This window comes from Ovis aries, chromosome 2 (genome assembly GCF_016772045.2).
Source record: "Ovis aries strain OAR_USU_Benz2616 breed Rambouillet chromosome 2, ARS-UI_Ramb_v3.0, whole genome shotgun sequence".
Taxonomy (NCBI): Eukaryota; Metazoa; Chordata; class Mammalia; order Artiodactyla; family Bovidae; genus Ovis; species Ovis aries.
In genome coordinates this window covers 38,357,305-38,384,993 of record NC_056055.1, presented here as the reverse complement: position 1 = coordinate 38,384,993, position 27,689 = coordinate 38,357,305, and the positions used below count along the sequence as shown (strand labels likewise).

Here is a 27,689-nt window from a genome sequence, read left to right as displayed (position 1 = left end):
GTGAAGCAGTTGTGAGAAAGGGAAGGTGGGCTCCAAGGTCGCTGATGGGGCTGGACAAGTTTGCCTTTGTGTTTGTGCTTCAACCAGGCCTGGGGGAAAAGCAAAATTGTAAAAACCAACAATAAAGAGAAAAAGGCCTGGACGCCATAACTGACAATGGCCTTGCATGTGACCTGCAAACACTCGCTAACTTTGGGCAGGTCACGTGGACCCCCAGCCTCTGTGTCCTCACCTGGACAGCCAGGGGCTCAAGAGATCTGATCTTCAACGTTCCTCCAGTCCAAATGTTCCTGATCAGGAGGAAGTAGGTGTGGAGAAGAGGAGGGGAAGAGATAGGAAGTGCAGGCTTTGCAGAGACCCAGATGTCACCTGTCTACTGGGGACGCCGGTGTGGGGAGCTCTGGACAGAACTGAGGGTCCCTGGACACACTCTTATTGCAGAAAGGGGAGATGATCAACGTGGCTGTGAAGACCTGCAAGAAAGACTGCACTGTAGATAACAAGGAGAAGTTCATGAGTGAGGCAGGTAGGTGTCCCTGGGGAGACACCAGCACAGGGGCTGGAAAAAAGCCTGGAGACTATGCAGACCGGGAAGCGGGAAGGGGTTGAAGCATCTGCGGTGGAGATCAGGGAGGCAGTGAACAGAGCTGATATCCGCAGGGAGAACAGGCTGCACCCTTGGCTCTGAGTCCTGCCAGCAGACCTTGATTGTTGCTTTGGACCTTTGAGGCGCTGGAGCACCTATCCCTAACCCCTAGTTCCTAGTCCCTAGCACCTAAACCAAACCCCTCACCCTAACCCTAACACCTAACCGCTAACCCTAACACCTAACCATAACTCTAACAGCTAACCCTACCCTAACCCTAAACCTAAACACTAGCCCAAACCCTAACCCTAATCCCTAACCATAACCCTAAACGCTAACCCTAACCCCTAAACCCTAACCCCAACCCCAACCCTAAACCTAATTCCTAACCCCTCACCCTAATACCTCACCCCAACCCTAATCCCTAACCCCTAAACCCTAACCCTAACTCCTAATCCCTAGCTCCTAACACTAATCTCTAACCCTAACACCTAACCACTAAGCATAACACCTAACCCCTAACCCCGCCCTAACCCTAAACCTAACCCCTCACCCTAACCCTCTCACCCCCACTTGCAGTGATCATGAGGAACCTGGACCACCCACACATTGTGAAGCTGATTGGCATCATTGAAGAGGAGCCCACCTGGATCATCATGGAACTGTACCCCTACGGGGAGGTGAGCTGGAGGGCCAAGGAGGACCCCTGTGACGACAGCTGGACTGCAGTGGAGCAGCACCTGGGGAGGGGGTGGCCAGGGAGGATGCATTTGGAGCCAGGGGCCCTTAACTCCCGGCAAGGCTGTTTGGAGAGGAAGTTGCCAGATTCTTCTGCCAGCCTGGGTGTCCCCTCCCCCATCCCCCAGCTCCGCACCCAGGTCAGGCAGAATCCTCAGGGCGTCTTCCCTTTCCTGCAGCTGGGCCACTACCTGGAGCGAAACAAGAACAGCCTGAAGGTGCTCACTCTTGTCCTGTACTCGCTGCAGATCTGCAAGGCCATGGCCTACCTAGAGAGCATCAACTGTGTCCACAGGTGGGGCTGGGGAGGGGCCTGGAGAGGGTGGGGTCAGGCACAGACCAGGGTTGAAGGCCTGGCTTTGGTCCCGCTTAGGTGACAGCTTGAGCACCTTCTTGGGACCCATGTCCCCCTCTAAAAGTACAACAGCCAGAGGTCCCTCCCAGGATTGCTAGGAAGACGAAATCTGAAATCAGGGGTGTCTGCCTGTAACTCAGTAGCCCACATCCCTGTGGGTACAGGAAATCACTTCCCTGCTTGCTGCTCACTTATTCTCTGGCATTTCCATTTGGTGGCACCCAGCCTAGCAGGAGAAGGCAATGGCACCCCACTCCAGGACTCTTGCCTGGAAAATCCCATGGACGGAGGAGCCGGGTGGGCTGCAGTCCATGGGGTCGCGAAGAGTTGGACACGACTGAGCGACTTCACTTTCACTTTTCATTTTCATGCATTGGAGAAGGAAATGACAACCCACTCCAGTATTCTTGCCTGGAGAATCCCAGGGACGGGGGAGCCTGATGGGCTGCCATCCATGGGGTCGCATAGAGTTGGACACGACTGAAGCGACTTAGCAGCAGCAGCAGCAGCCTAACAGGAGAGACTGGGTTCTGGCAGCTCTAGGACAATCCTGAGGTCCCGGGCCTTCCAGCCCAAGTGAGTGGCACTGCCCTGGTCTCTGACACCTCCAAGCTGCCAAGTCCAGTCCTCCGTCTGACTGTGGCACTGGTCCCTTCTCTACCTGGCTTTGTCCCCTTCCCTGAAGGGAGGTCTCCATCATGGGGGATATGATCCTCTGGAGGAGAGAGTTCAGTTCAGTTGCTCAGTTATGTCGAATTCTTTGCAACCCCATGGACTGCCCCACACCAGGCTTCCCTGTCCATCACCATCTCCTGGAGCTTGCTCAAATTCATGTCCATCAAGTCAGTGATGCCATCCAACCATCTCATCCTCTGCCATCCTCCTCCTGCTTTCCATCTTTCCCAGCGTCAGGGTCTTTTCCACTGAGTCAGTTCTTCACAAGTGGCCAAAGTATCAGTGTTTCATTTTCAGCATCAATCCTTCCAATTAATGTTCAGGACTGAATTCCTTGACTGATTTGATCTCCTTGCAGTCCAAGGGACTCTCAAGAGTCTTCTCCAACACCACAGTTCAAAAGCATCAATTCTTCAGCACTCAACTCTCTTTATGGTCCAGCTCTCACACCCATACATGGCTACTGGAAAAACCATAGCTTTGACTAGACGCACCTTTGTTGGCAAAGTAATGTCTTTGCTTTTTAATATTCTGTCTAGGTTGGTCATAGCTTTTCTTCCAAGGAGCAAGCATCTTTTAATTTCATGGCTGCAGTCACCACCTGCAGTGATTTTGTAGCCCAAAAAAACAAAGTCTGTCACTGTTTCCATCGTTTCCCCATCTATTTCCCATGAAGTGATGGGACCAGATGCCACGATCTTCATTTTTTGAATGTTTTAAGCCATCTCTTTCACTCTTCTCTTTCACTTTCATCAAGGGGCTCTTTAGTTCCTCTTTGCTTTGTGCCATAAGGGTGATGTCATCTGCATATCTGAGGTAATTGATATTTCTCTCTGCAATCTTGATTCCAGCTTGTGCTTCATCCAGCTTGGCATTTTGCATAATGTACTTGCATGCATATAATTTAAATAAGCAGGTGAAAATATACAGCCTTGACGTACTCCTTTCCCAATTTGGAACCAGTCTATTGTTCCATGTCAGGTTCTAACTGCTGCTTCTTGACAGATTTCTCAGGAGGCAGGTCAGGTGGTCTGGTATTCCCATCTCTTTCAGAAGTTTCCACAGTTTGTTGTGATCCACGCAGTCAAAGGCTTTGGTGTAATCAATAAAGAAGTAGATGTTTTTCTGGAACTCTCTTGCTTTCTCGATGATCCAACTCAAAGCCCTGGGATGAGCAGGTGAATTCTTCAGTCCAACACCATCCCCCTCAGATACAGGGCCATATGGCTGACACTATGCGCAGCGATGTTGGGGGATGTGAATATGCATCCACTCATTCATTCACTCACTCATGCAGCAAATATGATGGAACTCTTCCTGTGGGCCTCCAGGCAGTGTCCTAAGCTCTGGGATTAAGTCACAGTCAAAACAAACAGAAACCCCTTTCCTTGTAAAGCTCATCTTCTAGCATCTTCTAGGGTGAACAGTCATGGGGCAAAGTGGTATAATAGATTTGTATCCTTGTGTGACATTGTCAGGCTTTGAAGTCATCTTTTCAATAACAAAGACAAACAGTGGGGTGCAGAACCTGCCTGGGAGAAGCAAGAGATAGATAAGCCAGTTTGGGGTTAGAAGTGATGTGGGGATTCAAGATGACTGAGTGGGTAAGGGCTCCCAGAGTTGGGGATGGAAGTGGAGGGGGGGTGAGAGCTCAGCTCTGGGTGGCACCTCTCACTTGCCAGCTGCCAGGTGTGTTCCTCCAGCTCTCTGCCCCATTCTCCTCCATACCAGGAGTTCCCAGGGACTCTGAGCCAGGTCCTGGCTCTCCCAGTGCCCCCTGAAAGAGAGCTGTGAGCAGCTGTGGGGTCACAGAACAAGGAGAGGTTAATTGTGATCAGGAAAGTGGTCAGGCTTCCTCCCTGAAGTGTGAGCAGGATGACGGCATCCCCAGCAGAGGGGACAATACATGCAGTGACTGGAGCAAATATGGGGAACACATGACAGGCTTGGAGGTGGAGATGCATGAGAAGGGATGATGGGAGACAGGGCTCAGCAAAGAGATGCAAGGAGGCAACCAGGGTGTGTGAGCAGCAGGGAAGACCAGCCAAGGCTCCTGCCTGAGCCAAGTTCCAGCAAGACGAATTGTGGGGCCAGGAAGGGCTGACCCACAGAAGCTGCTTGATTCTCCTCCAGAGGCTGGGGCCCTGAAGCTCTCTTCTCATCTGCCTCTCTGTCCATCTGTCTGTCCCCCTGAAGTGTTATGAACCACCTCACCCTGGTCTCTGCCTCCTTCCAGGGACATTGCTGTCCGGAACATCCTGGTAGCCTCCCCGGAGTGTGTGAAGCTGGGGGACTTTGGCCTTTCCCGATACATTGAGGATGAGGAGTATTACAAAGGTGAGGTGGGGGGTGTGTTACAGCTTTGTCCCCGAAGGGCATTCCTGAAGCCAAAATCCCCCCAAAAGGTGACTATAAGGCAAGTCTAGGCCAACAGTCTCTGGAGAATAAGCTGCCTTTCTGGATAAGTCTGGATCATTCTTCTCTAAGAGCTCCCATAAACCCTTGGTCCACCCACAGCCTCTGTGACCCGTCTGCCAATCAAATGGATGTCCCCCGAGTCCATCAACTTCCGCCGCTTCACGACTGCCAGCGATGTCTGGATGTTTGGTGAGCAGACTCTCCATAGGGCGTGGACAAGGGTTTGATTACCTCTCTGTGACCAGGATAACAGGGGGCACAAAAAGCAGGGGTATGGACCCTCGGGTTCTGTTTTGCTGCCACCACTGAGGAGTCCCGGAGGTGGGGAGTCAGTGGTGGATTGGGGGTGACACGAGCTAAGGGCCAGCCTGCATTCATCTTCATGGAAAAGGCTCTTGATATGAGCATGAGCTCCCAAAACAGCCCCAGGACTGAGGTGAGGCCACCTCACAGGGGAGCCTCAAAGGCAGAGCTGAGCTTTTCTCAGAAGAAGGTGCAGGGTGAGGAGAGAGGAAAACCAAGTGATGGACAGCCACTTAAAAGGCACACAGCCATGTAGATCCTCTGTCTCAGGTCTCCACAGCCTGCCCAGTACAATCTCATCGTTCTTCTTCCCATTTTCCCGACAAGGAAACTGAGGCTCAGCGAGTCAGGGGCTTGCTCGTGATCACACAGGCAGCAAGCACATAGGCTTCGTATGCCAGCTTTCTGATGGAGGCGTCACTCCCTCCCGGTGGTCCCAGTGAAGTTCCTTTGACGGTCCCCTTCTCCAGAACCCTAACAGCTCCATGTGGAAAGGGCCTGGGTATGGGAGCTTAGTTCACTTACAGTCATAGGCGATTGGTCCCTTAGCAGACCACCACATGGGCAGGACCCCCAGAATGCTATCTATAGAGGAGAGAGAGGAACACAGGGCGGTCCCCAGCAGGCACTGAGTGTTGACCGCACAGCTATCTCTGGAGAGGGTGGGCTGCCTCTCCAGGTTCGAGTCCCCTCAGCACGGGCCCTGAGCCCTCTCCTCCCGCCTGCAGCTGTGTGCATGTGGGAAATCCTGAGCTTCGGAAAGCAGCCCTTCTTCTGGTTGGAGAACAAGGATGTCATTGGGGTGCTGGAAAAGGGGGACCGGCTGCCCAAGCCTGACCTCTGCCCGCCCATTCTCTACACCCTCATGACCCGCTGCTGGGACTATGACCCTAGTGAACGACCCCGCTTCACCGAGCTCGTGTGCAGCCTCAGGTGAGCAAGGAGACAGGTGTGGGGTGGAGGACTGCAAGCCCAGGGCCCCCTGAGAGCAAGTCTCCTCTTTAGCAGCACATAGAGGTTTATAGCCATGTGTGTGTGCTCAGTCACTAAGTCATGTCCAGCTCTTTGTGATCCCATGAACTGTAGCCCACCAGGCCCTTCTGTCCATGACATTTCCCTGGCAAGAACACTGAAGTAGGTAGCCATTCCCTTCTCCAGTGGATCTTTCTGACTCAGGGATCAAACTAGGGTCTCCTGCATTACAGGCAGATTCTTTACCATTTGGGGCCACATAAAAATAGGTTTGGGGGCTATATTTGGCCTGTGGGCCTAGTTTGCTAGCTCCTATTTTAAGGAACCCAATGCTTAATTAACATTAAATACTACAGCTTTAAATACTGTAGGCAACTTGTGGGCATTTTTTTAGAAAATCATCCCCAGAAACTGCCACTTGGGAAGGCACCACAGGAGAGGCTGGGAATCCCAGGTCTGGACAATGGGAATCTTTGAAAAAAATTTGCACAGTGTGAGAGCTGGGAGTTAAGTTTTGTTGCAGGCAAAATGAGGACTGCAGCCTGGGAGACAACATTTCAAATAGCTCTGAGAAACTGCTCGGAAGAGGTGAAGGGGGAGCCAGCTTATATAGAAGTTTTGCAACAAAGGGCAGGTTGTCTGAACAGCAAACAATTATTGTTAATTAAAGAAAACCAGATACCCAAGTTAAAGCATTGAGTGCTTTTCTATGTATGGGAAAATCCAAGAGTCTGGGCTCACTGGAATCATTCCTTTGATCTGCATCTCAGCTCTCTGGGGCCAGTATACTGTGTTTTCACATCCTGAGTTTCCTCAGGGCTCACCGTAGGGAGTGGCTGCAGTTTGATGGCTCCTAGATGGCAGGTTTTCTTTCCTTCCTGAGTTCCCTCAGGGCTCACCAGCTCACTATCCATGGTGGAGGCAATTGCTGATGACTGTGACATCCTTGTTTACTGATATGGCAGGAAATATTCATTTCTCAGAATGATAGTGCATTTGTTTATAGGTAGGGCTCTATAAACAAGCTGTATCATGAATTTTTGTATTGCACACAATAGAATGCATATAAATCTGAAACATGGTACCAAATATTATATGTTTAGTAGTACTGTTTAGGGCTTCTCTGGTGGCTCAGATGATAAAGAATCCACCTGCAATGCAGGAGACCTGGGTCCAATCCCTGGATTGGGAAGATCCCCTGGAGGAGGGCATGGCAACCCACTCCAGTATTCTTGCCTAGAGAATCCCCATGGACAGAGGAGCCTAGTCGGGGGCTACAGTCCATGGGGTCGCAAAAAGCTGGACATGACTGAGCAACTAAGCACAGCACAGTACTGTTTAAAATGATTAAACAAGGCAATTTAAGTGATACAGACAATTTTTAACACTGCGTGAAGTGGCCATCTCCATTTCCAAGGGCCAGAGCAGTGGCGAATGGGAGCGGAAGGTAGGACACTTTTATAGGATAAAGAATAAGGAATAAAGAAGAGATAATTAGAGAATGAATAGGGAATAGGAAACAAATATAAAGCTGAATGGGCTTCCCTAGTGGCTGAGATGATTAAAAAAATCTGCCTGTAATGCAGGAGACCTGGGTTCAATCCCTGGGTTGGGAAGATCCCCTGGAGGAGGACATGGCAACCCACTCCAGCATTCTTGCCTGGAGAGTCTGCATGGACAGAGAAGTGTGGCCGGTTGCAGTCCATGGAGTTGCAAAGAGTCAGACACTACTGAGCAACTAAGCACATAAAGCTGAATTGGCATTTGGATTGGTATTTGGGTTGGCATTTGGGATGGTACTTTGATTCTGATAAAGCATAGCATTTAGAAGGACGCAAAAGTTATCTGCATTTTGACCTGCTGATGCTACCCCTGGGGCAGAGGCAGCTCCATCTTGGGCCTAGAAATGTATTTCAACAACACACAATCCCTGTCTGCAGACAGTGCTTGGTACACTTGTGGATTCATGGACCCCCTGCCTTTATTTGAGTCCTTGGAGGTGTGTGATTCCCAGGTTGGGAACCACTGTTGGGTAAAAGAAAAAAAAGGCAAGAAGCGTGCATTCAGCTAACCTGGGAGGAAATCCATGGCCCTTTCCCGTTAGCACATACCAGGAATGCGTGTGTACCCTTTCCCATTAGCACACACCAGGAATGCATAGGTGGGGCGGCTGCAGGGTCCACGATACTGTGGCCTGTCTCCTAGGGATCTCCCCAGTGCCATCTGCAAAGGACATGGGAGACTTGGGAGTAGGATCCCGGCCACAGTGGAGCACAGAGGGGAGCCCCCAGGAATGTATCTGACCTTGTTTCTGTCTCCTTATCTGACCTGACTTCCTGGCAGTGACATTTACCAGATGGAGAAGGACATCGCCTTAGAGCAGGAGAGGAACGCTCGCTACCGACCTCCCAAAATCTTAGAGCCCACACCCTTCCAGGAACCCCCACCCAAGGTGAGCCAAGCCCCGAATTCATCAGCCCCATTGGCCCCATGAATCACAGCAGAGCAGGGACCCTGTCCAGCCCCTCCCAGATCTGACTGTGCAGCTCCCCTTACAGTGGCGGTCAGAGGGGCCCTGCGTCTTCTCAGCCCTTCCACCCAACCATCCATCAGCCCTGAGGTCAGCCCCCATCAGTCACCTCGGCAGATGGACCCTGAGACAGCCAGAGAGCACGCACCTTGTGGGGCTGCTGGAGCAGGCAGTCACCCTGGAAACATTTCCCTCGGGAGACAGTAGCACTTTCCCTTTTGGTGTTTTTAGGGACAAATTAGATTCCCTTGAAGGTACGTGATGGGGAGCCCTGAAGTCCAGCCTCTGATGTCCATGGCATCTCTGGGCACAGGAGCCAGTGCCCTTCTGCCCCACTATTAGATGGGTGGGACCATGTCTGTAGAAGTCAGCTTGGGCTGCCATACAAGATACTACAGGCTGGGCAGCTTACACACAGACAGCATGGAGGCTGGGAAATCCAAGATCAAGGTGTCTGGTGAGGACTGTCTTCCTGGATGGCAGAAGTGTCCTTCTCACATGTCCTCACATGGTGGGGAGAGTGAGCACTGGTGTCTGTTATTGTTATTAATACGACTGCATGCTAAGTTGCTTCAGTCATGTCTGACTCTTTGCCACTCCATGGACTGTAGCCTGCAGGGATCCTCTGTCCATAGGATTCTCCAGGCAAGAATACTGGAGTGGGTTGCCATGGCCTCCTCTAGGGGATTTTCCCTACCCAGGGATTGAATCCACATCTCTTATTCTCCTGTATAGGCAGGCGAGTTCTTTACCACCACCTGGGAAGTTTATTAATGCTACTACTAATAAGAATCATAGGAGTCCTACCCTTGTTACCTCATCTGATCCTAATTACCTCCCAAAGGCCCCACCTCCAAACACCATCACCTGGGGGTTAAGACTTCAACATATGAATGGGGTGGGTGGGGTGGGGGTAGGGGAACAAACATTCAGTTCATAACAAAGCCCTGTGGGTGCTGGGCCTCTTTCCGAGGTCCCCCTGATCTGCTGTGCCCTGTACCTTCCCGCAGTCAGGCCCAGCTCAGGTTTCATCACCTCCAGGAAGCTGCTGTGGACGCCTGGGCCTCCATGACTCACCTCTGGATGTCTGCAGCTCCTGATTACTGATTTGGCAAACTCTGCACATCCAGGGTTCACATACTGTTGAAGCCTAGCTTGAAGGATTTTGAGCATTACCTTGCTAGCTTGTGAAATGAGTGCAACTGTGCGATAGTTTCAACATTCTTTGACACACCCCCTTTTTGGGATTGAAAAACTGATCTTTTCCAGTACTATGGACACTGCTGAGTTTTCCAAATTTGCTGGCATATTGAGTGCAGCACTTTAACAGCATCATCTTTTAAGATTTGAAATAACTCAGCTGGAATTTCATCACCTCCACTAGCTTTGTTCATAGTAATGCTTCCTAAGCCATAGTTGACTTCACACTCCAGGATGCCTGGCACGTGCAGAGAGGCTACACAGAGACTGGCAATGCCTCCAGTTAGCAGTGACCTCCAGAAGGAAGGCCACTGGCCTCATATCACTCAGCAGTGATAGATGCACAGTTAGCGGACATGAATGAGTTTAGTGATTACTCTGTCCCTCATCTTCACCATCCTGAACAAGGCTGACCCAACTCCTACCTGATATTCCCCTTGGTGAGCTGTGCTCTCTCAAGAGGACAGAATGAGGGACTGACTCATCTCCATGTTCTCTCTGCAGCCCAGCCGACCCAAGTACAGACCCCCTCCACAAACCAACCTCCTGGCACCCAAGCTGCAATTCCAGGTAAACACGTAAACTGGAGGGCTGGGGAAGTGCAGGCCTCATCTCTGTCCTTCCTGAATTTCCATCCTCGTGCCTTAGCAGAGCAGCAGTCCTATGTGCTCAGGCAGTGGAAGCAGTTCTTCTTTAGTACCCAGAAAAGAACTAAAACTCAAAGTGCCAGAGATCAAAGAATCTAACTGAACCTCTACCAGGTTGTCCTCAGTTAAGACGACTTCAACCCACATCTGTCTGCCCACAGTATTGGCTGCTGCGTGCGCCCGCCTACAGCTAAGTCTCTATTCCTGGCCTCCCCAGCCCTGAGCAGAGCCTCTGAAAAGGAATCTAGGCAGCTAGGGACCATTGATGCTCCCCAGAGAATGGAGCTGCTCACTGGGGCTCCCTGCAGGGCCCCTGCTGAAAACCTCAGTAGCTGATGGAGAGAGAGCAGGGTTCCCCCTGTGCTTCCCCGCCCCCCCCCCAACACCTCCATGGTTACCAACCACAGGACCTGCCCAAGCTGTTGGTCCCCCTCAGGATGTCTCTGTCCTGTGTCTCTCTGTTGCATCTAAGTCAGAAGGAGCCAGGGGCCCCCTCTCTTTTCTTCCTTTTTATCCCTCAGCTCAGAGTCCCTCCTTTAAAAATGGAAACAGTGTCTTTTATTTGGTGCTTCTTCATTTGGTGTCCTGTGGTCAAGGAAATGCTCCTGAGCCAAAACAAGCCTAACCAGGAACAAACAGACATACCATCTTCATATGAAAAAAAGAAAAAGAAAACAAACCTCAAGGCAGAAGACAGGAGCGATATCCCTAGAAAGAAATATACCCCTTTGTGCTGTTTAAAATAGTGGGTTTTATTTTATTTTTTTGAAGATTTTTTTTTAATGTGAACCATTTCTAAAGTCTTTGTCCAATTTGTTACGATATTGCTTCCATTTTTTATGTTTTGGTTTTTGGGCCATGAGGCACGTGGGATCTTAGCTCCCTGACCAGGGATTGAGCCCAAACCCCCTGCATTGGAAGGTGAAGTCTTAACCATGGGACTGCCTGTGAAGTCCCAAAATAGTGGTTTTAAAAATGTGTGTGTATATATATATAGACTTCCCTGTGGGCTCAGTGGTAAAGAATCTGCCTGCAATTCAGGAGATGTGTGTTTGATTCCTGGATCAGGAAGATACCTGGAGGAGGAAATGGCAACCCACTCCAGTATTCTTGCCTGGGAAATCCCGGGGATAGAGGAGCCTGGTGGACTATAGTCCATGGGGGTTACAAAAGAGTCAGACATGACTTAGCAACTAAACAACAACATATATATACACGTATATGTTTGTTTGTTTTAGTTGCTCAGTCATGTCCAACTTTTTTGCATCCTGATGGACTGTAGCCCGCCAGGCTCCTCTGTCCTTGGGATTTCCCAGGCAAGAATACTGGAGTGAGTTATCATTTCCTTCTCCAAGGAATCTTCCCAACCCCGGATCAAACCCATGTCTTCTGCATTGTAGGCAGATTCTTTACCACTGAGCCATCAGGGAAGCCCGTACACACATACTTGTGGGTTAACAGTATCTGTCAGTTTCTAACACAATGATGACTTTCCCCTGGAGAGTCCTGAAGGAGGACATGGAGTCAGTAGGTCAGCGCCACCTGTGGACCTATGGTATGCACAGCATCACGGGAACGGTTATTAGATGGAAGAACAACCACCATGTCTGTGCTGACTTCTAGCCAAGAGCTGTGTATGTCGCTCTGCCACGTCTCCCAAACAGTACCAGTGAAACGCCCACACTTTGTTCTTTGTAAGCTCCTGGAGCGCAAGTCCCGTTTCTCCCATGGAGCTCCTGTGTCGTTTCTCTGTGCTCGTGTTCGTAGCAGCTAACTGTCCACCTTCTTGCCTTGTCCCCGTGCCTGGTGCTCCTCTGCTTCTCCTGAATAGGTCCCTGAGGGTCTGTGTGCCAGCTCACCCACGCTCACCAGCCCTATGGAGTATCCATCTCCTGTAAACTCGCTGCACACCCCACCTCTCCACCGGCACAATGTCTTCAAGCGCCACAGCATGCGGGTAAGAGGAATCTGCATGCTGGGTCCCGGCCAGGACAAGGAGGCTGCTGGAGGGAGGTGCCTGGGATACTGGGAACCCTGCATCCTCAGGCTCAGGAGGTGCCCTCCCTACACCAGTCAGCCACAGCGGGGCTCTGTGCCTCCTGCACCTCTACAAACAACAGAGTTTGGGGGCCAAGCCAGGCACTGCCCTTGAGACTCCAGCTGAACCCAGACCTGCCCCATCCCTACTCTGATGCTGTGGCCTTCCCTCAGCCCTGGTGACAATGTGAAAGCTCATGAGCAGAGGGCAAGGAAGCCTGATGGTGCCAGAAAGTAAAAGATCCTGGAGGTCTTGCCCCGCTCTGCCCTTCCTCCTGCCTGATTGTTGTGATTGTTCAACTTCTCCTCAGTCAAAGGAAAGTCTGCCTTGTGGTTGCCACTCCTGCTGCTTTGCAAAAGTTGCTGCTATGTGAGAACAAACTTGGGGACTAGCATAGGGCTAAGCCATACCCTCCCCAGTCACCTCTTTGTTGTCAACTACCAATGAAGCCTTGAGTATTTCATTGTCGGTCGCTCAGTCACTCACTCATGTCTAACTCTTTGCAACCACATGGACTGTAGCCCTCCAGGCTCCTCTGTCCATGGGATTTCCCCCCAAGAACACTGGAGTAGGTTGCCATTTCCTCCTCCAGAGGATCTTCCTGATCCAGGGATCGAACCTGAGTCTCCTGCATTGACAGGTGGATTTCTACCACTGCACCACCTGGAAACTAGCTTCTAATTGTCATGTCTCCTTTAAAAAAAAAAGTGCACCTTTGCTTGTCCACTTGTTACTAGTCCCCATCCATCTTTTCCTCCTTCAAAACAAATGGCCCCCATGGTCAGTTGCCATGAGCATTTGATATATTTCACTGAACTGAGTCTTGATATGTGATATAACAGACTAAAACCCTTATTACTTTAGCTCTAACTCTGTAACCATGCATCATATTTCAGACTCAGGTATACAGAACTCTTAAAAATTGGGGGCGACTACATTTCCATTACAATAGATATACAAAAATGTAGGAAAGTATGTTGAGATATCCTTGCTGTTTTTCTTAATTTAGTAAAACTTTGAAATGATTAAGATAACTTCGAATTCAAGGCAGTAAGGGCTTAGTGGAATAGGTTTTCCCCTGACCTAGCTCATTTTTCTTTTTTACATTAGTTTAACCAATTTATGTCTTAGCATATACTCAACGATAATAAAACTGCATCTGTAAGCATGCACTCTCTTTTAGGTAGTGCTCAACTTCTCTCTCCTGCTCTTAACTCTTTATTCATAATTAATTGGGTTTTAGTGAGTTTGGCTTTAAAATATGCCCTTTCAGAAAGAAAGTGTTTTGCACATTTGAAGGTCGGCACTGCCTTTGTCTAACCCCTGATTCACCAAAAGGTCTTTGTTCCCTTCCATAAAGACAAACTGTGCAGCAGGAAAAAGGGCCTTTTGTGTCAGGGGTTTAGATGTACTTGCCATAGGAAAGCCTATGAACATAAAAAGAACATAATAAGCATTTCTTAAAATAAGCAAAAAAGAAAAAAGTTAAAAATACAAACTCCATCTTATGGTATGCATCAGAAACACCGAGAAAGCCTCTTCCAGGTAGAATGCTGAAAAGGTATAATAGACTCCCTGCAAAGCATTTGACAGCATTTAACGAAAATCAGAGATGGTTTTCCCACAAAAACAACTTTTCTAGTGACTAACTCTATTGCCTGACTCATCTGAGAATCTGTGGGATTCAATTCCGGAGTCAGGATGGCAGCAGTCTCCCTCTTGAAGACCTCACAATTGAAGTTTAAAACAACAGTTTAGTAAACAGCACCTTTTTTTTTTTAAGGGACACTTTGCTGGGCGCTGTCCTAGGTGCTGAAGGGAAAATTGCCTTCAGTGAACTTACCATCAGCCAGAAGGAACAGGGCAGATGGTTGCCTATAATGTAAACCAGAGAGCTGTGAGTAGCACACAGAGGTACAGCCAACTTGCAGAAGAAGTTCAGAGAGTAAAACAACTCTTTCCAGCTTCTTTTTTTTTTTTTTTTTTTTTGCAGTTGGGCCTCAATGGATGGGAAAAATTAGAAGGGTCCCAGGGGATGAGGTAGGCAGAAGCATGAGTTGGGGCCCAGATTGAATGATGGGAAGCTTACGATGAGTGCAGGAGCTGTTTAATTACAATAGAAATAGGCCTGGCAGGATGAAGAGTCAATTCCTGGAAGGGGTCACAGCTTATCAGAGTCTTTTTAAAACACCCCAAGGGTCTAATTCCTCTTAAAAATGACCAGCAGTGTAAGCATTCATTGCCTGATAAGAATTCTTGAAGTATACTTTGGACAGTAAGCCCTAAAGAGATCCAGTTTTTTTTTTTAAGTCTCATTTGCTTCTTGAGTTTTATTAGAAAATTGGAAGACATAGGAATACATCCACCAATATATGTTAAAATATTTGGTCAGATGGTGATCAAGCCTGGGGCATACTAGACATCTGAGTGATAGGAATCTTATTTGGCAATTTCAAAACTACAAAGTGTTTTCTTGAGTCTGGAAACTCCTCCTGTCAGTATCTACTCTAGTCTTCCTCCGTCCATACATTTTCCTTACCTGGAGATTCCTAATGCTATATTCAGAACGTTTGACACTTAGTTCCTATTTGTCATGATTTGCCAATAGCCTGATATAGACACACCATTGTGTTTGCACATGCTGGCATTTAACTGAGGATACTTACAGCCTTAAAACCCTTTCATTTGCGGGGCATAAGCCTTTATTAAGTAAATCTTATGTATTTTATCAATCCTATGATGATAAAATGGTCTTATGTTCTGAAATTTGCTTTTATTTTTTAATTGGGATAGGTATAGTTGCTTTACAGTGTTGTACAATGAAGTGAATCAGCTATGGCATACATATATCCCCTCCTTCTCGGACCTCCCCAGCCCATCCTACCCCTCTGGGTCATCACAGAGCACTGAGCCAGGCTCCCTGTGCTGTTCAGCGGCTTCCCACTGGTTATCAGTGCACACATGTCAATCCCAGTCTCCCAGCTCATCCCATCCTCCTCCCCCACACCATGTCCACAGATTAGTTTAACATAAGGTCTAACTCAGTAAGTCAACTCTGGGTGGACATTTGGTAATGTGTGGAGACATTTTTGTTACAACAGGGGAGGTGTTGTAGGCTTCTAGTGAGTGGGGTTGCTGTAAGCATCCTACAGGTTACAGGAAGTCTTTCCCCAATAAGGAATCATCTGGCCCCAATGTTAATAGTGCTAAGGCTGAGCAACCCCAGTCTGCAATTGGTTCCATAGCCTCATGAAAACAGGAAGGACACTGCGTATTTAACCATCACTGCCCTCCCAGCCCAGCCTGGCCCAGCCCTGTCCCTGCCACACAGTAGTTGCTCAATAAACAGTCGTTGACTAGCGTAATGAACAAGGACTATTTCAGCAAGACATCTTATAAGGAGAAGTATTGTTAGAAATTGAGAGCAGTTATTGTAGCCGACAGCCTAGGAAAAACACACCAGTGTCACTATTTTCAAACCATGCTGTTTAGAGACTTTAGTGGAGATAATCTTTTTTAGAGGCTTGGCAGAGATTATGGCTTGTTAAAGTAGACTGAGAATCATTTTTAGCATTTTATGTAAGTGACTTGTATGTAAACGGGCCAGTTCAAAGAAAGGGATCTGAGCAGCTTGCGGACCTCAACGTCATAGAAAGGTCACCTGCCCCCAGCAAAGGTCACCCCAGGCTTTACACAATCAAAAGAATGCTGGTAACACTCATATGTCCAGGAGACCCGGGTAATCTTGTGCAGCAGAAAAAAGCAAGCCAGTTTAAAGGGACTGAGCAGATATTTATATAAATGAAACCCTGGGGAAGATTGAGGGAAGAGAAATAATAGGAAAGGGAAACATGCAGGGAGAAATAACAGGGAGAACTATGAATAGTCCAAAGCCCCACAAATGAGTTGAAATGGGGTTAGATTAATAAAACTCAGGAGAGGAACCACTTATTGCATATCCATAGATCCTTATTTCTTTAAATTTTGTGCTTCACTTTATCTCTTAGCTCATGCATCTCTTTTAACCTTTGGTGTCATAATCCAGGCTAGTTTCTTAATCAAGAGAATGATGCAGAAAGATTCTTTACCTTCTGAGCCACAGAAAGTGAAAGTGAAGTCACTCAGTCGTGTCGGACTCTTTGCGACCCCATGGACTATAGCCTACCAGGCTCCTCCATCCATGGAATTTTCCAGGCAAGAGTACTGGAGTGGGTTGCCATTTCCTTCTTCAGAAGATCGTCCCAACCCAGGGATCAAACCCAGGTCCCCCGCATTGCAGGCAGACACTTTACTGTCTGAGCCATCCATAACTAGGATGGGGAAGCCCAAATAACTAGTATCTTCTGATAAAAAGGCACGATCAGATGGGTGCACGCTCTTGCTCCTTCTTTCAGGCTCCACCCTTCAGTGGACAGGTTTGGGGGACCACACACCACTGCTCCTTGAAGCTTCCAGACCTGCCATCTCGGTTTTAGCTAAGCACTCAAGGCCTCCCGGAGGGCTGGCTTTGCATTCCTAAATGTAAATTCAGTGACAGCAGCCATGACACACGCCAGCTGAGAAAACAGTATTAGGACAGTCACTTGAAAATAAAACAGTACTAACGGGCCACGTGACGATTTGAAACCAGTACCTGTTAAACTCTATGCCCTGCGATTCAGCATTTCACGGACACACTGCATGCGATTGGGGCTGACGGAGCCAACAGTAATAACCATCTGCATAGATGGCTGCAGATCTGAGGCCAGTGAGGCCAAGGCATGTGGCTCCCACAAGGCTCTCCAGAGGACTGTCCTCCCTGAGTGCGGAGACTGGGCTGACTGTGTCCTCTGCCATCTCCCCCCACTGTGCTCCCAGGAGGAGGACTTCGTCCGGCCCAGCAGCCGGGAGGAGGCCCAGCAGCTGTGGGAGGCCGAGAGGCTCAAGATGCGGCAACTGCTGGACAAGCAGCAGAAGCAGATGGTGGAAGATTACCAGTGGCTGAGGCAGGAGGAGAAAGCCCTGGTGAGGAGAAAGCCCAGCCAGGGGAGGGAGAGGACATGCCCCGACACCACTGCTGAACACCTTCTTTTTTAAATAACTTTACTTATATTTTTATCTTTGGCTGTGCTGGGTCTTCGTTTCTGCACACGGGCTTTTCTCTAGTTGTGCCAAGCTACTCTACAGTTGCAATGCCCGGTCTTCTCATGGCGGTGGCTTTGCTTGCTGCAGAGCACAGGCTTTGGGGAGCTTGGGCTTCAGTAGTGGTGGCTCACAGGCTCTAGAGCACAAGCTCAGTAGTTGTGGTGCCTGGGCTTAGTTGCTCCGCAGCATGTGGGATCCTCCAAGACCAGGGATCAAACCGGTGTCTGCTGCATTGGCAGGTGGACTCTACCGCTGAGCCAGCTGGGAAGCCCCTGAACACGTTCTGATAACCTTGCTCCCCTGGGAGAGATCCATGCCATCCTGTCCCCTTTCAGCTCCCCACCTGGCTGGAGTGAACTGCTCTCCAGGCATCCTTGGAGCTTTTGGTTATAGAATCCTAAGTCCTCTGATTTGTTTTCCCCCTCTGCAGGACCCCATGGTTTACATGAACGACAAGTCCCCATTGGTGAGTCACCGGGAGAGCACTCTACCCGGAGGGAGGGCTTGCAGGGTAGTTAGTGGGACCTCCGACTCCACACCTGCCCACCTCGCCCTCTCTGCCTCGCACCACGAGAGCACCTTTTCCCACTTCACTCTGATCATGGAGGCTCCTTGCTGAGCTCACACTTGATCTGCACTCTTAGCACCACCCGCTCTGGCACAGGCCGCCCCCTCCCCAAGTCACTTCCGGTCAGGGAGTCCCCAGGTCCCCCTGCAGCTATGATCTCCAAACCTCTCAAGGGGAACGGGAACAAGCTAAGGGGGTACGTGGGTGGCCCCCAGGGCTGCACCAGTGACCTCTTCTCTTTCCTTCCTTCCAGACCCCAGAGAAGGAGGCCGGCTACAGTAAGTGTGAGCACCCTTCCTCTTGGCGGGAATGTCCCTGGGCGTGGCATCTTGTGTGCAGCCGCCTTCCCTGTCCCTTGCAGAGAGCAAACGGAGTGTATTTGCCATAGAAAGAAACATCTGTCCTGAGTTCGGAGTGTGCAGAGAGGCCCAGTTTGGGAGTCGATATTACACCACCTCCTATCCTCCACCTCTACCCCTGCTCCGACTGCTGCCCCCCACCCCTCTCACGGCATGGCTCCTGTTCCCGCCTCTCTGCTGCATTTATTTGGAGGACTTGGTGATCCTTCCTGTCTCCCACCCACTCTATCGGAAGCTCTAAAGTAGCTCCATGGCATCTCTCCCAAATGACTCTTCGCCTCCCTAGGCCCCAGTAAGGGAAGGAAGAAAGAGGGCAGGGCAAGAAGAGGGCGGAGCCAACTGATTTTCCCACCCACCCCTGCCCCGACCCCAGGGTCTCTCCAGGAGCCTCCCTGAAAGGCAGGGAGGGAGTGGTACCGGGCAGGATGTTGGCCTTTCCCAATTAACAGAAATTGACTAGAGGCCTGACAGGAAATTCAAGCAAAGTTTACTGGGGCTCCTGCGCTGCGAGCTGCAGGAGGACGCAAAAACAGGCTCCCTTGCTGGCTCCCAGAGGCAGGGGCGAGTTCATTCCTTACATGGGGTGAGGATGGGGGTGGATCCAGGCGTCATGCAGGAGGGGTGGCTTAGGTGGTTTGCCCGCCCTTCTGTGATGGTGCGTGCAGCGGGGCATTCAGCAGTACCCTGCTTTTGCTCCCAACACCCAGTTTTTCGCTCCTGGCTCTTCAGAAATGGTTCTTGGGTTTTATTTTGGGTTTCTTTTTTGTCTTTTTGTATCTTTTGGTCCAGCATTTGCCCCAACTGCGGCATGCACAGAGCTATTTTTAGTCCCATATCGTTTCTTTGTATTGTCCTGGTGCAAACTTTGCTGCAGAGGTTCCCAGGTCCCAGTCCTGCAGTGAGCCAGGCGCTTCATCACCATCCCAGGGGAATGAGGCTGATGATGACAGTGATGGTGACCATGGCCGCCACCAAAGACAGTGACAAGCACTGGCCCCAGGTGCTTTAAAATGTCAGTTTAAACCCCACAGCAGTCCTTCCTATGCAATGGGTACAATGTATCATGATGCCCATTTTACAAAGAACATGAAACATACACCGGAACGGCAAGTGACTTACCCAAAGTCACACAGCTAGTGATTGCTGCAGCTGCTGCTAAGTCGCTTCAGTCGTGTCCGACTCTGTGCGACCCCATAGACGGCAGCCCACCAGGCTCCCGTCCGTGGCATTCTCCAGGCAAGAACACTGGAGTGGGTTGCCATTTCCTTCTCTAATGCATGAAAGTGAAAAGTGAAAGAGAAGTCGCTCAGTCGTGTCCAACTCTTCGCCACCCCATGGACTGTAGCCTACCAGGCTCCTCTGCCCATGGGATTTTCCAGGCAAGAGTACTGGAGTGGGGTGCCATTGCCTTCTCCGCAGCTAGTGATTAGCAGGGCCTAGATTTGAGCCCAGGCATCTGGCTCCTGCAGGGCCCTTCTAAGCAAACCTCCTACTTGGCAGATGACACTTAAGGCCTGGGGCCTGTCAGTGAGCTGCCCTAGTCTCACGCCACTCTGGGGGAAGAGTTGAAAGTGGAATCAGGTCTTCTGACTGTTACTCCAAGCAGTTCCATGCGGCCTGTTTGTCTTTTGTTCATCAGAGTGGCCAGAGAACAGCATGGCCAGAGAACAGCATGCTTCTAGCAGTCCACTTCCTTGACCCCCAGATGGACACAGCAGGCAATAGGGAAGCTTCACAAATCTACCACATAGGTGGCTGTTGCACCCACTGGGTGAGGCTCCAGGATCACCTGCTGCCTTCAGAGCAGGTTTCTCCCTCATGACAGTCAAGGTCAGAGTCTCAGGGCCCGGTGTGCTGGAACACCCACCGCCATCACTCCATCTCCACGGGGACTTTGGCTTTTTCTCTCTTTGAAATGGACAGTAGTGCCTGTCCCTGCGTACAGAGGACGAGGGAGACCAGAGGTTACTTTCCATTGTCCTGGGTTTCAGGTCCCATTTCCCTGGGGTCTCCTGGTAGTAGTGGAGAAGGGCTGAGCTTGGTCATCAGCACCTATAAAGGGAGGGGTCAGGGTGCTGAGGACATCCCCTACTCATTGCCCCTTCCCTTTGCAGCGGAGTTCACAGCCCCCCCGCAGAAACCACCACGGCTCGGCGCACAGGTATGTGCTGGCTCTGCTGAAGCTGGTAATGGATTGGAATCAGGGCCCCACAAGACTAAAGGCCTGGACTGCAAAGATTGCAGAGGCCCACAGAAAGAATCGAGTCCTGTATCCTCATTATATAGCTGAGGCCCAGAGAGGGCAAGTGCCCTGTCTACAGCTAATTCATTAAAAAAAAAAAAAAAAAAAACCAGCCCCCTCCCTGACCTGGAGGAAGGCTCACTCGTCCCAAGGAGCAGGAGGTGTGGTCCCCCAGGCTCCCTGCACCCCCGTGTTCTGGGGTAGCTGCTGCTTTCTTCGCTCTGGAGCAGCAGTTCTCAGTGTTGGCAGCCCGTGAGAATCCTCTGAGAGCTTTGACATGGCCTGGCCCCCACGCCCAGATGATGGTTCAGTTGCTTTGCTGTGAGGCTGGCCACCAGCACTTTTTTAAGACACCCAGGCAGACTCTCACATAAGAACCATTGCCCAAGAAGCAGCAGGGAAGCAGCCCCCCACCCAGGCCCAGGCACTATTATTTCAGAGAAACGTCTTGGTGGCTGAGTTGGCACCACTAGTGCATGCCCAGGAAAGAACAGTGTGTCCCTCTGACTCGCCACCCTCCCCTCCGGCCACCTGCTTCTCCTCCTCCTCTCCCCGCCACAGTCCATCCAGCCCACAGCCAACCTGGATCGGACCGACGACCTGGTGTACCTCAACGTCATGGAGCTAGTGAGGGCCGTGCTGGATCTCAAGAATGAGCTCTGCCAGCTGCCTCCTGAGGGCTACGTCGTGGTGGTGAAGGTGAGAGCCAGGGAGGAGCCGTGGACTTAGGGGACAGAGGCCACTCAGCCCATCCCTGGAAGGAAGTGGGAGGGGCTGAGCTTCCCAGTCTGCCCGATTAGACCCCATTAGAACAAGGTCGTCAAAGAGAAGTTGGTTCCAGGTAGCCTCGGAAGGCAGGCACCATCCCAGGAGGGCCCTTCTCAAGGGAGACATGGCTTTCTCAAAAAGCAAAGAGTGGGACTTCCCTGGAGGTCCAGTGGTTAAGACTTCACCTTGCAGTACAGGGAATGCAGGTTCAGTCCCTGGTTGGGGAGCTAAGATTCCCACATGCCTCGGGACCAAAAAAACCAAAACATAAAACAGAAGTAATGTTGTAACAAATTCAATAAAGACTTAAAAAAAAAAGCAAAGGGTGACAGCCACCCGCCCCTCTCTCTCCCAGAATGTGGGCCTGACCCTGCGGAAGCTCATCGGCAGTGTGGATGACCTCCTGCCCTCCTTGCCATCGTCTTCACGGACAGAGGTGAGTGTCTCGGTGTCATCCACTGTCCCTTGCCCCCTTGTCCTGCTCCAGCTGTGTTTCAACAGGAGACCCAGAAAGGCCACCTGGGCAGCCCCATGTCCTCTGGGAGCCTTCAGCAGGTGGCTCTGCACTGTGTATCCCCGCAGGTACCACTAGGGGGCGGAGTTGGAACCCAGGGACCTCGCCGGCTTTCTGGGGCGAATTTCCTAGTTTAGGTCTCAGATCGTGGCAGTGACTTCTTAATGCCTGAGGACAGGCAAAGGAAGACACACATACTCCTTTTTAGCCCCATCCTGTCCATGACTCTTTGTCTAGTCACCCTTCTTACTAAGGTCAAGGTGAGTGTGTCACAGAAATAGCAGTTAAGGTTTCTTCAATTGATCATTTAATCTTCTTTATTTAAATGAGAAGCAACCACTGAAAACCAAAACGGGAATGCCAGTGCTCTATCTTGAGATGGTGCCAGTGGTAGGCAGAATAATGCGCCCCCATAAGGTAGCTGGAAAAGACCCTGATTCTGGGAAAGATTGAAGGCAAAAGGAGAAGGGGGCAGCACAGGATGAGATGGTTAGATAGCATCAGCGACTCAATGGGCATGAGTTTGAACAAACTCTGGGAGATAGTGGAAGACAGGGGAGCCTGGCATGCTGCAGTCCATGGGGTCACAAAGAGTCAGACATGACTCAGCAATTGAACAACAACCAAATAAAGGACGTCTGGGTCCTCAGAGCCTGTGTCTATGTGACCTTACATGACAAACAGGACCTTGAAAGTTAAGGATCTTCAGATGAGAAAGCTATGCTGGATTATCCAAGTGGGTCCAGTGTAGTCACAAGGATCCTTGTAAGAAGGGGGTGGAAGCAGAGGTTTGTTTCATAAGAGTCAGAGAATGAGATGGGATAACAGAAGCAGAGGTTGGAACGAGGCCATTGCTGGAAGGATCCACAAGCCGAGGAAGGCAGCAGCCTTGTGAAGCTGGAAAAGGCAAGGAACAAGTTCTCCCCTGGAAGAAGGAAGTTCCCCTTCTGGCAGAAGGAACTTAGCTCTGCCATCACCTGGCCATTGGCTCCAGGGGACCCATTCCAGACTTGTGACCCCCAGAACTGTAAGAGCATAAATCTGCCTTATTTTAAGCCACTGTGTGGTAGTTTGTTACCGCAGGACTAGAAACAGAGGCAGTGCCTCTGAGCATTCTGTCTGGAAACCCAGTCACAGACTCCCACACCTCCTGCCAGGCTATAGCTTGAGCTGCCACTGTCTCCACCATCTGTGACCACTCAAGACAGGCAGGACAGGGCAGGGGGGCCTGGGCACTTCCCAAGTCCCTTCAGGGTGGCTGCGGCAGCCCAGCGGAGCACCCTCCAGGTTGGTCCCGTCTGGCATGAGAGCACCGCACCTGGGCAGTGAAAGCCAGTCTTTTCTTTCACTTGATAAATATCTCTTGAGTGCCAAGTCTTTGTTCAGCAGTGCACTAGATACCAGGATATAGTAGTTAACAAAACCCTACAAGCCCAGACCATAGTCTGTGATCTATTGATGTGACTGTAGAGAGTTAACAGATGTATGGAGGCGCTTGACTTCTCTCCATTCACTCCGTGTCAGGCCAGCACCCAGGCATTTTGCCAGGGAGGGAGTGTTTGTGGGGCTGGATCGGAGGGGGCTGACTTGGGTAGGTTGGGGCCTGGGGTGCCTGTAGTGTTTGTCCTAGACGACCTGGCTCCAACCAGCACGAGCCTTGGAATCAGCCCAGGGCTGAGTCAGACCTGACCCCCACCCCAGCCCTCTCTCGGCCCCACCTTCCTGGGCCATCACCGAGGTGGACCTCTATAGGGCTTCCCTGTCCTCCGGGCCTGGACTTGGCAGCCCCTCAGGGTCCCAGCCCCTCCCCTGTGCTCTTCCTGCAGATCGAGGGGACCCAGAAACTGCTGAACAAGGACCTGGCAGAACTCATCAATAAGATGCGACTGGCCCAGCAGAACGCCGTGACTTCCCTGAGTGAGGAGTGCAAGCGGCAGATGCTCACTGCCTCCCACACGCTGGCCGTGGACGCCAAGAACCTGCTGGACGCTGTGGACCAAGCCAAGGTCCTGGCCAACCTGGCCCGCCCACTGGCAGAGTGAAGAGGGCGGCGCCCCCTGCCCACATCTCCGCCCCGCCCGCCCGCCCCTCCCTGCTCCTGCCCCTGCCCCTGCCCCTGCCCCTGCCTCGCCTTCGGTCCCGTGGGCCCACTTGGGGAGGGAAGGCCGAGAGGGGTCCTTCTTCCCTTGCCGTTTTGCACGACCCCTCTCCTCCACCCTACTCCCAGACTGTGCTGCCCAGGCTGCAGCTGGACAGAGGGGACTCAGGGCTGCAGGACACCAAGGGGTTACAAAGAGGCTCAGAGGGAGCATGGCTGCTGCCCACCAGCCACTCCTACCTGGCCCAAGGGGGTCACATGGCAGTCCCTTGTGGCCAAGATGGCTTTACGCGGGGACAGGGCAGGCCGATTGGGGAACAAAGCTAGTCCTTCTCCTTCCTGCTCCGCCCACGGAGGTCCCCTCCCCTAACCCCATGCACAGAGGGAGGGACCGAGAGGGGTTTTCAGTGGGGAAGCCGGTGGCTGGTGCCATGAGGGATGGACCTGGCCTTCTTGTACAGTGTATATTGGAATTTATTTAATGTGAGTCTGGTCTGGACCAACAGCCGTGTGCCCCACTGAGGGGCGGAGCAGGGCCTGGGATGGTCAAGGGACAAGCTATTGGGAGTTGGCGCCCAGGAAGCTGCGTCCTCCACACGCAGAGAGAGGAGGAAGGGAGAAGCAAGGCCACACTGGACCTGGGCGCCTTCCGCACTCCTCGCCCCCTGGCTTTGCTTCCCTCCCTGGCCCCTTCCTTCTCTCTTCTTACTGTCTTTTCTTACTTGTCTTTTCTCACCCACACCCTGTCTCCCTCCCTCTCTTGTGTTTGTGCAGAACACTCTTACCTCCTTTATATTTGACTTGTGGATGAATTAAAATTGTACCATTTGCTTTGTGGTTTGATTGTTTTGTTTGTTTGACCTTCTGAGGCCCTGGAAGGAATCAACTGTGCTTGTGTTGGGCAGAGATCAAAAAGCCCAAAGAAGCCAGGGCTCAACCCCCAGTTCAGTTCAATTCAGTCGCTCAGTTGTGTCCGACTCTTTGCGACCCCATGAATCGCAGCACGCCAGGCCTCCCTGTCCATCACCAACTCCCAGAGTTCACTCAAACTCATGTCCATCAAGTCAGTGATGCCATCCAGCCATCTCATCCTCTGTCATCCCCTCCTCCTCCTACCCTCAATCCCTCCCAGCATCAGAGTCTTCTCCAATGAGTCAACTCTTCGCATGAGGTGGCCAAAGTACTGGAGTTTCAGCTTTAGCATCATTCCTTCCAAAAGAACACCCAGGGCTGATCTCCTTCAGAATGGACTGGTTGGATCTCCTTGCAGTCCAAGGGACTCTCAAGAGTCTTCTCCAACACCACAGTTCAAAAGCATCAATTCTTTGGTGCTCAGCTTTCTTCACAGTCCAACTCTCACATCCATACATGACCACTGGAAAAACCATAGCCTTGATTAGACAGACCTTTGTTGGCAAAGTAATGTTTCTGCTTTTGAATATGCTATCTAGGTTGGTCATAACTTTTCTTCCAAGGAGTAAGTGTCTTTTAATTTCATGGCTGCAGTCACCATCTGCACTGGTTTTGGAGCCCAAAAAGAATAAAGTCTGACACTGTTTCCACTGTTTCCCCATCTATTTGCCATGAAGTGATGGGACCAGATGCCATGATCTTCGTTTTCTGAATGTTGAGCTTTACGCCAACTTTTTCACGCTCCTCTTTCACTTTCATCAAGAGGCTTTTTAGTTCCTCTTCACTTTCTGCCATAAGGGTGGTGTCATCTGCATATCTGAGGTTATTGATATTTCTCCCGGCAATCTTGATTCCAGCTTGTGCTTCTTCCAGTCCAGCATTTCTCATGATGTCCTCTGCATATAAGTTAAATAAGCAGGGTGGCAATATACAGCCTTGATGTACTCCTTTTCCTATTTGGAACCAGTCTGTTGTTCCATGTCCAGTTCTAACTGCTGTTTCCTGACCTGCATATAGGTTTCTCAAGAGGCAGGTCAGGTGGTCTGTATTCCCATCTCTCTCAGAATTTTCCACAGTTTATTGTGATCCACACAGTCAAAGGCCTTGGCATAGTCAATAAAGCAGAAATAGATGTTTTCCTAGAACTCTCTTGCTTTTTCCATGATCCAGCGGACGATGGCAATTTGATCTCTGGTTCCTCTGCCTTTTCTAAAACCAGCTTGAACATCTGGAAGTTCACAGTTCATGTATTGCTGAAGCCTGGCTTGGAGAATTTTAAGCATCACCTTACTACTAGCATGTGAGATGAGTGCAATTGTGCAGTAGTTTGAGCATTCTTTGGCATTGCCTCTCTTAGGGACTGGAATGAAAACTGACCTTTTCCAGTCCTGCGACCACTGTTGAGTTTTCCAAATTTGCTGACATATTGAGTGCAGCACTTTCACAGCATCATCTTTCAGGATTTGAAATAGCTCAGCTGGAATTCCATCACCTCCACTAGCTTTGCTCGTAATGATGCTTCCTATGGCCCACTTGACTTCCCACTCCAGGATGTCTGGCTGTAGGTGAGCGATCACACCATTGTGGTTACCCAGGTCATGAAGATCTTTTTTGTACAGTTCTTCTGTGTATTCTTGCCACCTCTTCTTAATATCTTCCACTTCTGTTAGGTCCATACCATTTCTGTCCTTTATCAAGCCCGTCTTTGCATGAAACGTTCCTATCTCTAATTTTCTTGAAGAGAACTCTAGTCTTTCCCATTCTATTATTTTCCTCTATTTCTTTGCATTGATCACTAAGGAAGGCTTTCTTTTCTCTTCTTGCTATTCTTTGGAACTCTGCATTCAGATGCTTATATCTTTCCTTTTCTCCTTTGCTTTTTGCTTCTCTTTTCACAGCTATTTGTAAGGCCTCCCCAGACAGCCATTTTGCTTTTTTGCATTTCTTTTCCATGGGGATGGTCTTAATCCCTGTCTCCTGTACAATGTCACGAACCTCCGTCCAGAGTTCATCAGGCACTCTATCTATCAGATATAGTCCTTTAAATCTATTTCTCACTTCCACTGTATAATCATAAAGGATTTTATTTAGGTCATACCTGAATGGTCTAGCGGTTTTCCCTACTTTCTTCAATTTCAGTCTGAATTTGGCAATAAGGAGCTCATGATCTGAGCCACAGTGAGCTTCCAGTATTATTTTTGCTGACTGTATAGAGCTTCTCCATCTTTGGCTGCAAAGAATATAATCAATCTGATTTCTGTGTTAACCATCTGGTGATGTCCATGTGTAGAGTCTTCTCTTGTGTTGTTGGAAGAGGGTGTTTGCTATGAGCAGTGCATTCTCTTGGCAAAATTCTATTAGCCTTTGCCCTGCTTCATTCTGTATTCCAAGACCAAATTTGCCTGTTACTCCAGGTGTTTCTTGACTTCTTACTTTTGCATTCCAGTCCCTTATAGTGAAAAGGACATCATTTTTTGGGTGTTAGTTCTAAAAGGTCTTGTAGGTCTTCATAGAACTGTTCAACTTCAGCTTATTCAGCATTACTGGTTGGGACGTAAACTTGGATAACTGTGATATTGAATGGTTTGCCTTGGAAATGAACAGATATCATTCTGTCATTTTTTAGATTGCATCCAAGTACT

At 50.1% G+C, this 27,689-nt stretch overlaps 1 protein-coding gene across 11 annotated transcripts in view; it reads left to right on the top strand.

Annotated features, from left to right (window-relative positions):
• PTK2B (protein tyrosine kinase 2 beta) overlaps positions 1–24,966 on the top strand; it is a 138,062-nt gene extending 113,096 nt beyond the window's left edge. For 8 of the 11 annotated variants that reach the window (XM_042243113.1, XM_027964304.2, XM_042243110.1 and 5 more), the window contains 16 exons: positions 442–526; positions 1,166–1,266; positions 1,504–1,619; positions 4,591–4,691; positions 4,872–4,961; positions 5,804–6,008; positions 8,391–8,499; positions 10,282–10,347; positions 12,256–12,381; positions 17,320–17,466; positions 18,017–18,052; positions 18,408–18,438; positions 20,628–20,674; positions 21,317–21,454; positions 21,879–21,959; positions 23,864–24,966. In XM_042243113.1, the coding sequence (XP_042099047.1) occupies positions 442–526; positions 1,166–1,266; positions 1,504–1,619; positions 4,591–4,691; positions 4,872–4,961; positions 5,804–6,008; positions 8,391–8,499; positions 10,282–10,347; positions 12,256–12,381; positions 17,320–17,466; positions 18,017–18,052; positions 18,408–18,438; positions 20,628–20,674; positions 21,317–21,454; positions 21,879–21,959; positions 23,864–24,079 (1,695 nt within the window). In that variant the 3' untranslated portion in view covers positions 24,080–24,966. The remainder of the gene's footprint in view (positions 1–441; positions 527–1,165; positions 1,267–1,503; positions 1,620–4,590; positions 4,692–4,871; positions 4,962–5,803; positions 6,009–8,390; positions 8,500–10,281; positions 10,348–12,255; positions 12,382–17,319; positions 17,467–18,016; positions 18,053–18,407; positions 18,439–20,627; positions 20,675–21,316; positions 21,455–21,878; positions 21,960–23,863) is intronic. The other 3 variants (XM_027964308.2, XM_027964310.2, XM_027964309.2) reach the window with 3 other exon arrangements.
• Positions 24,967–27,689: the final 2,723 nt, after the last annotated feature.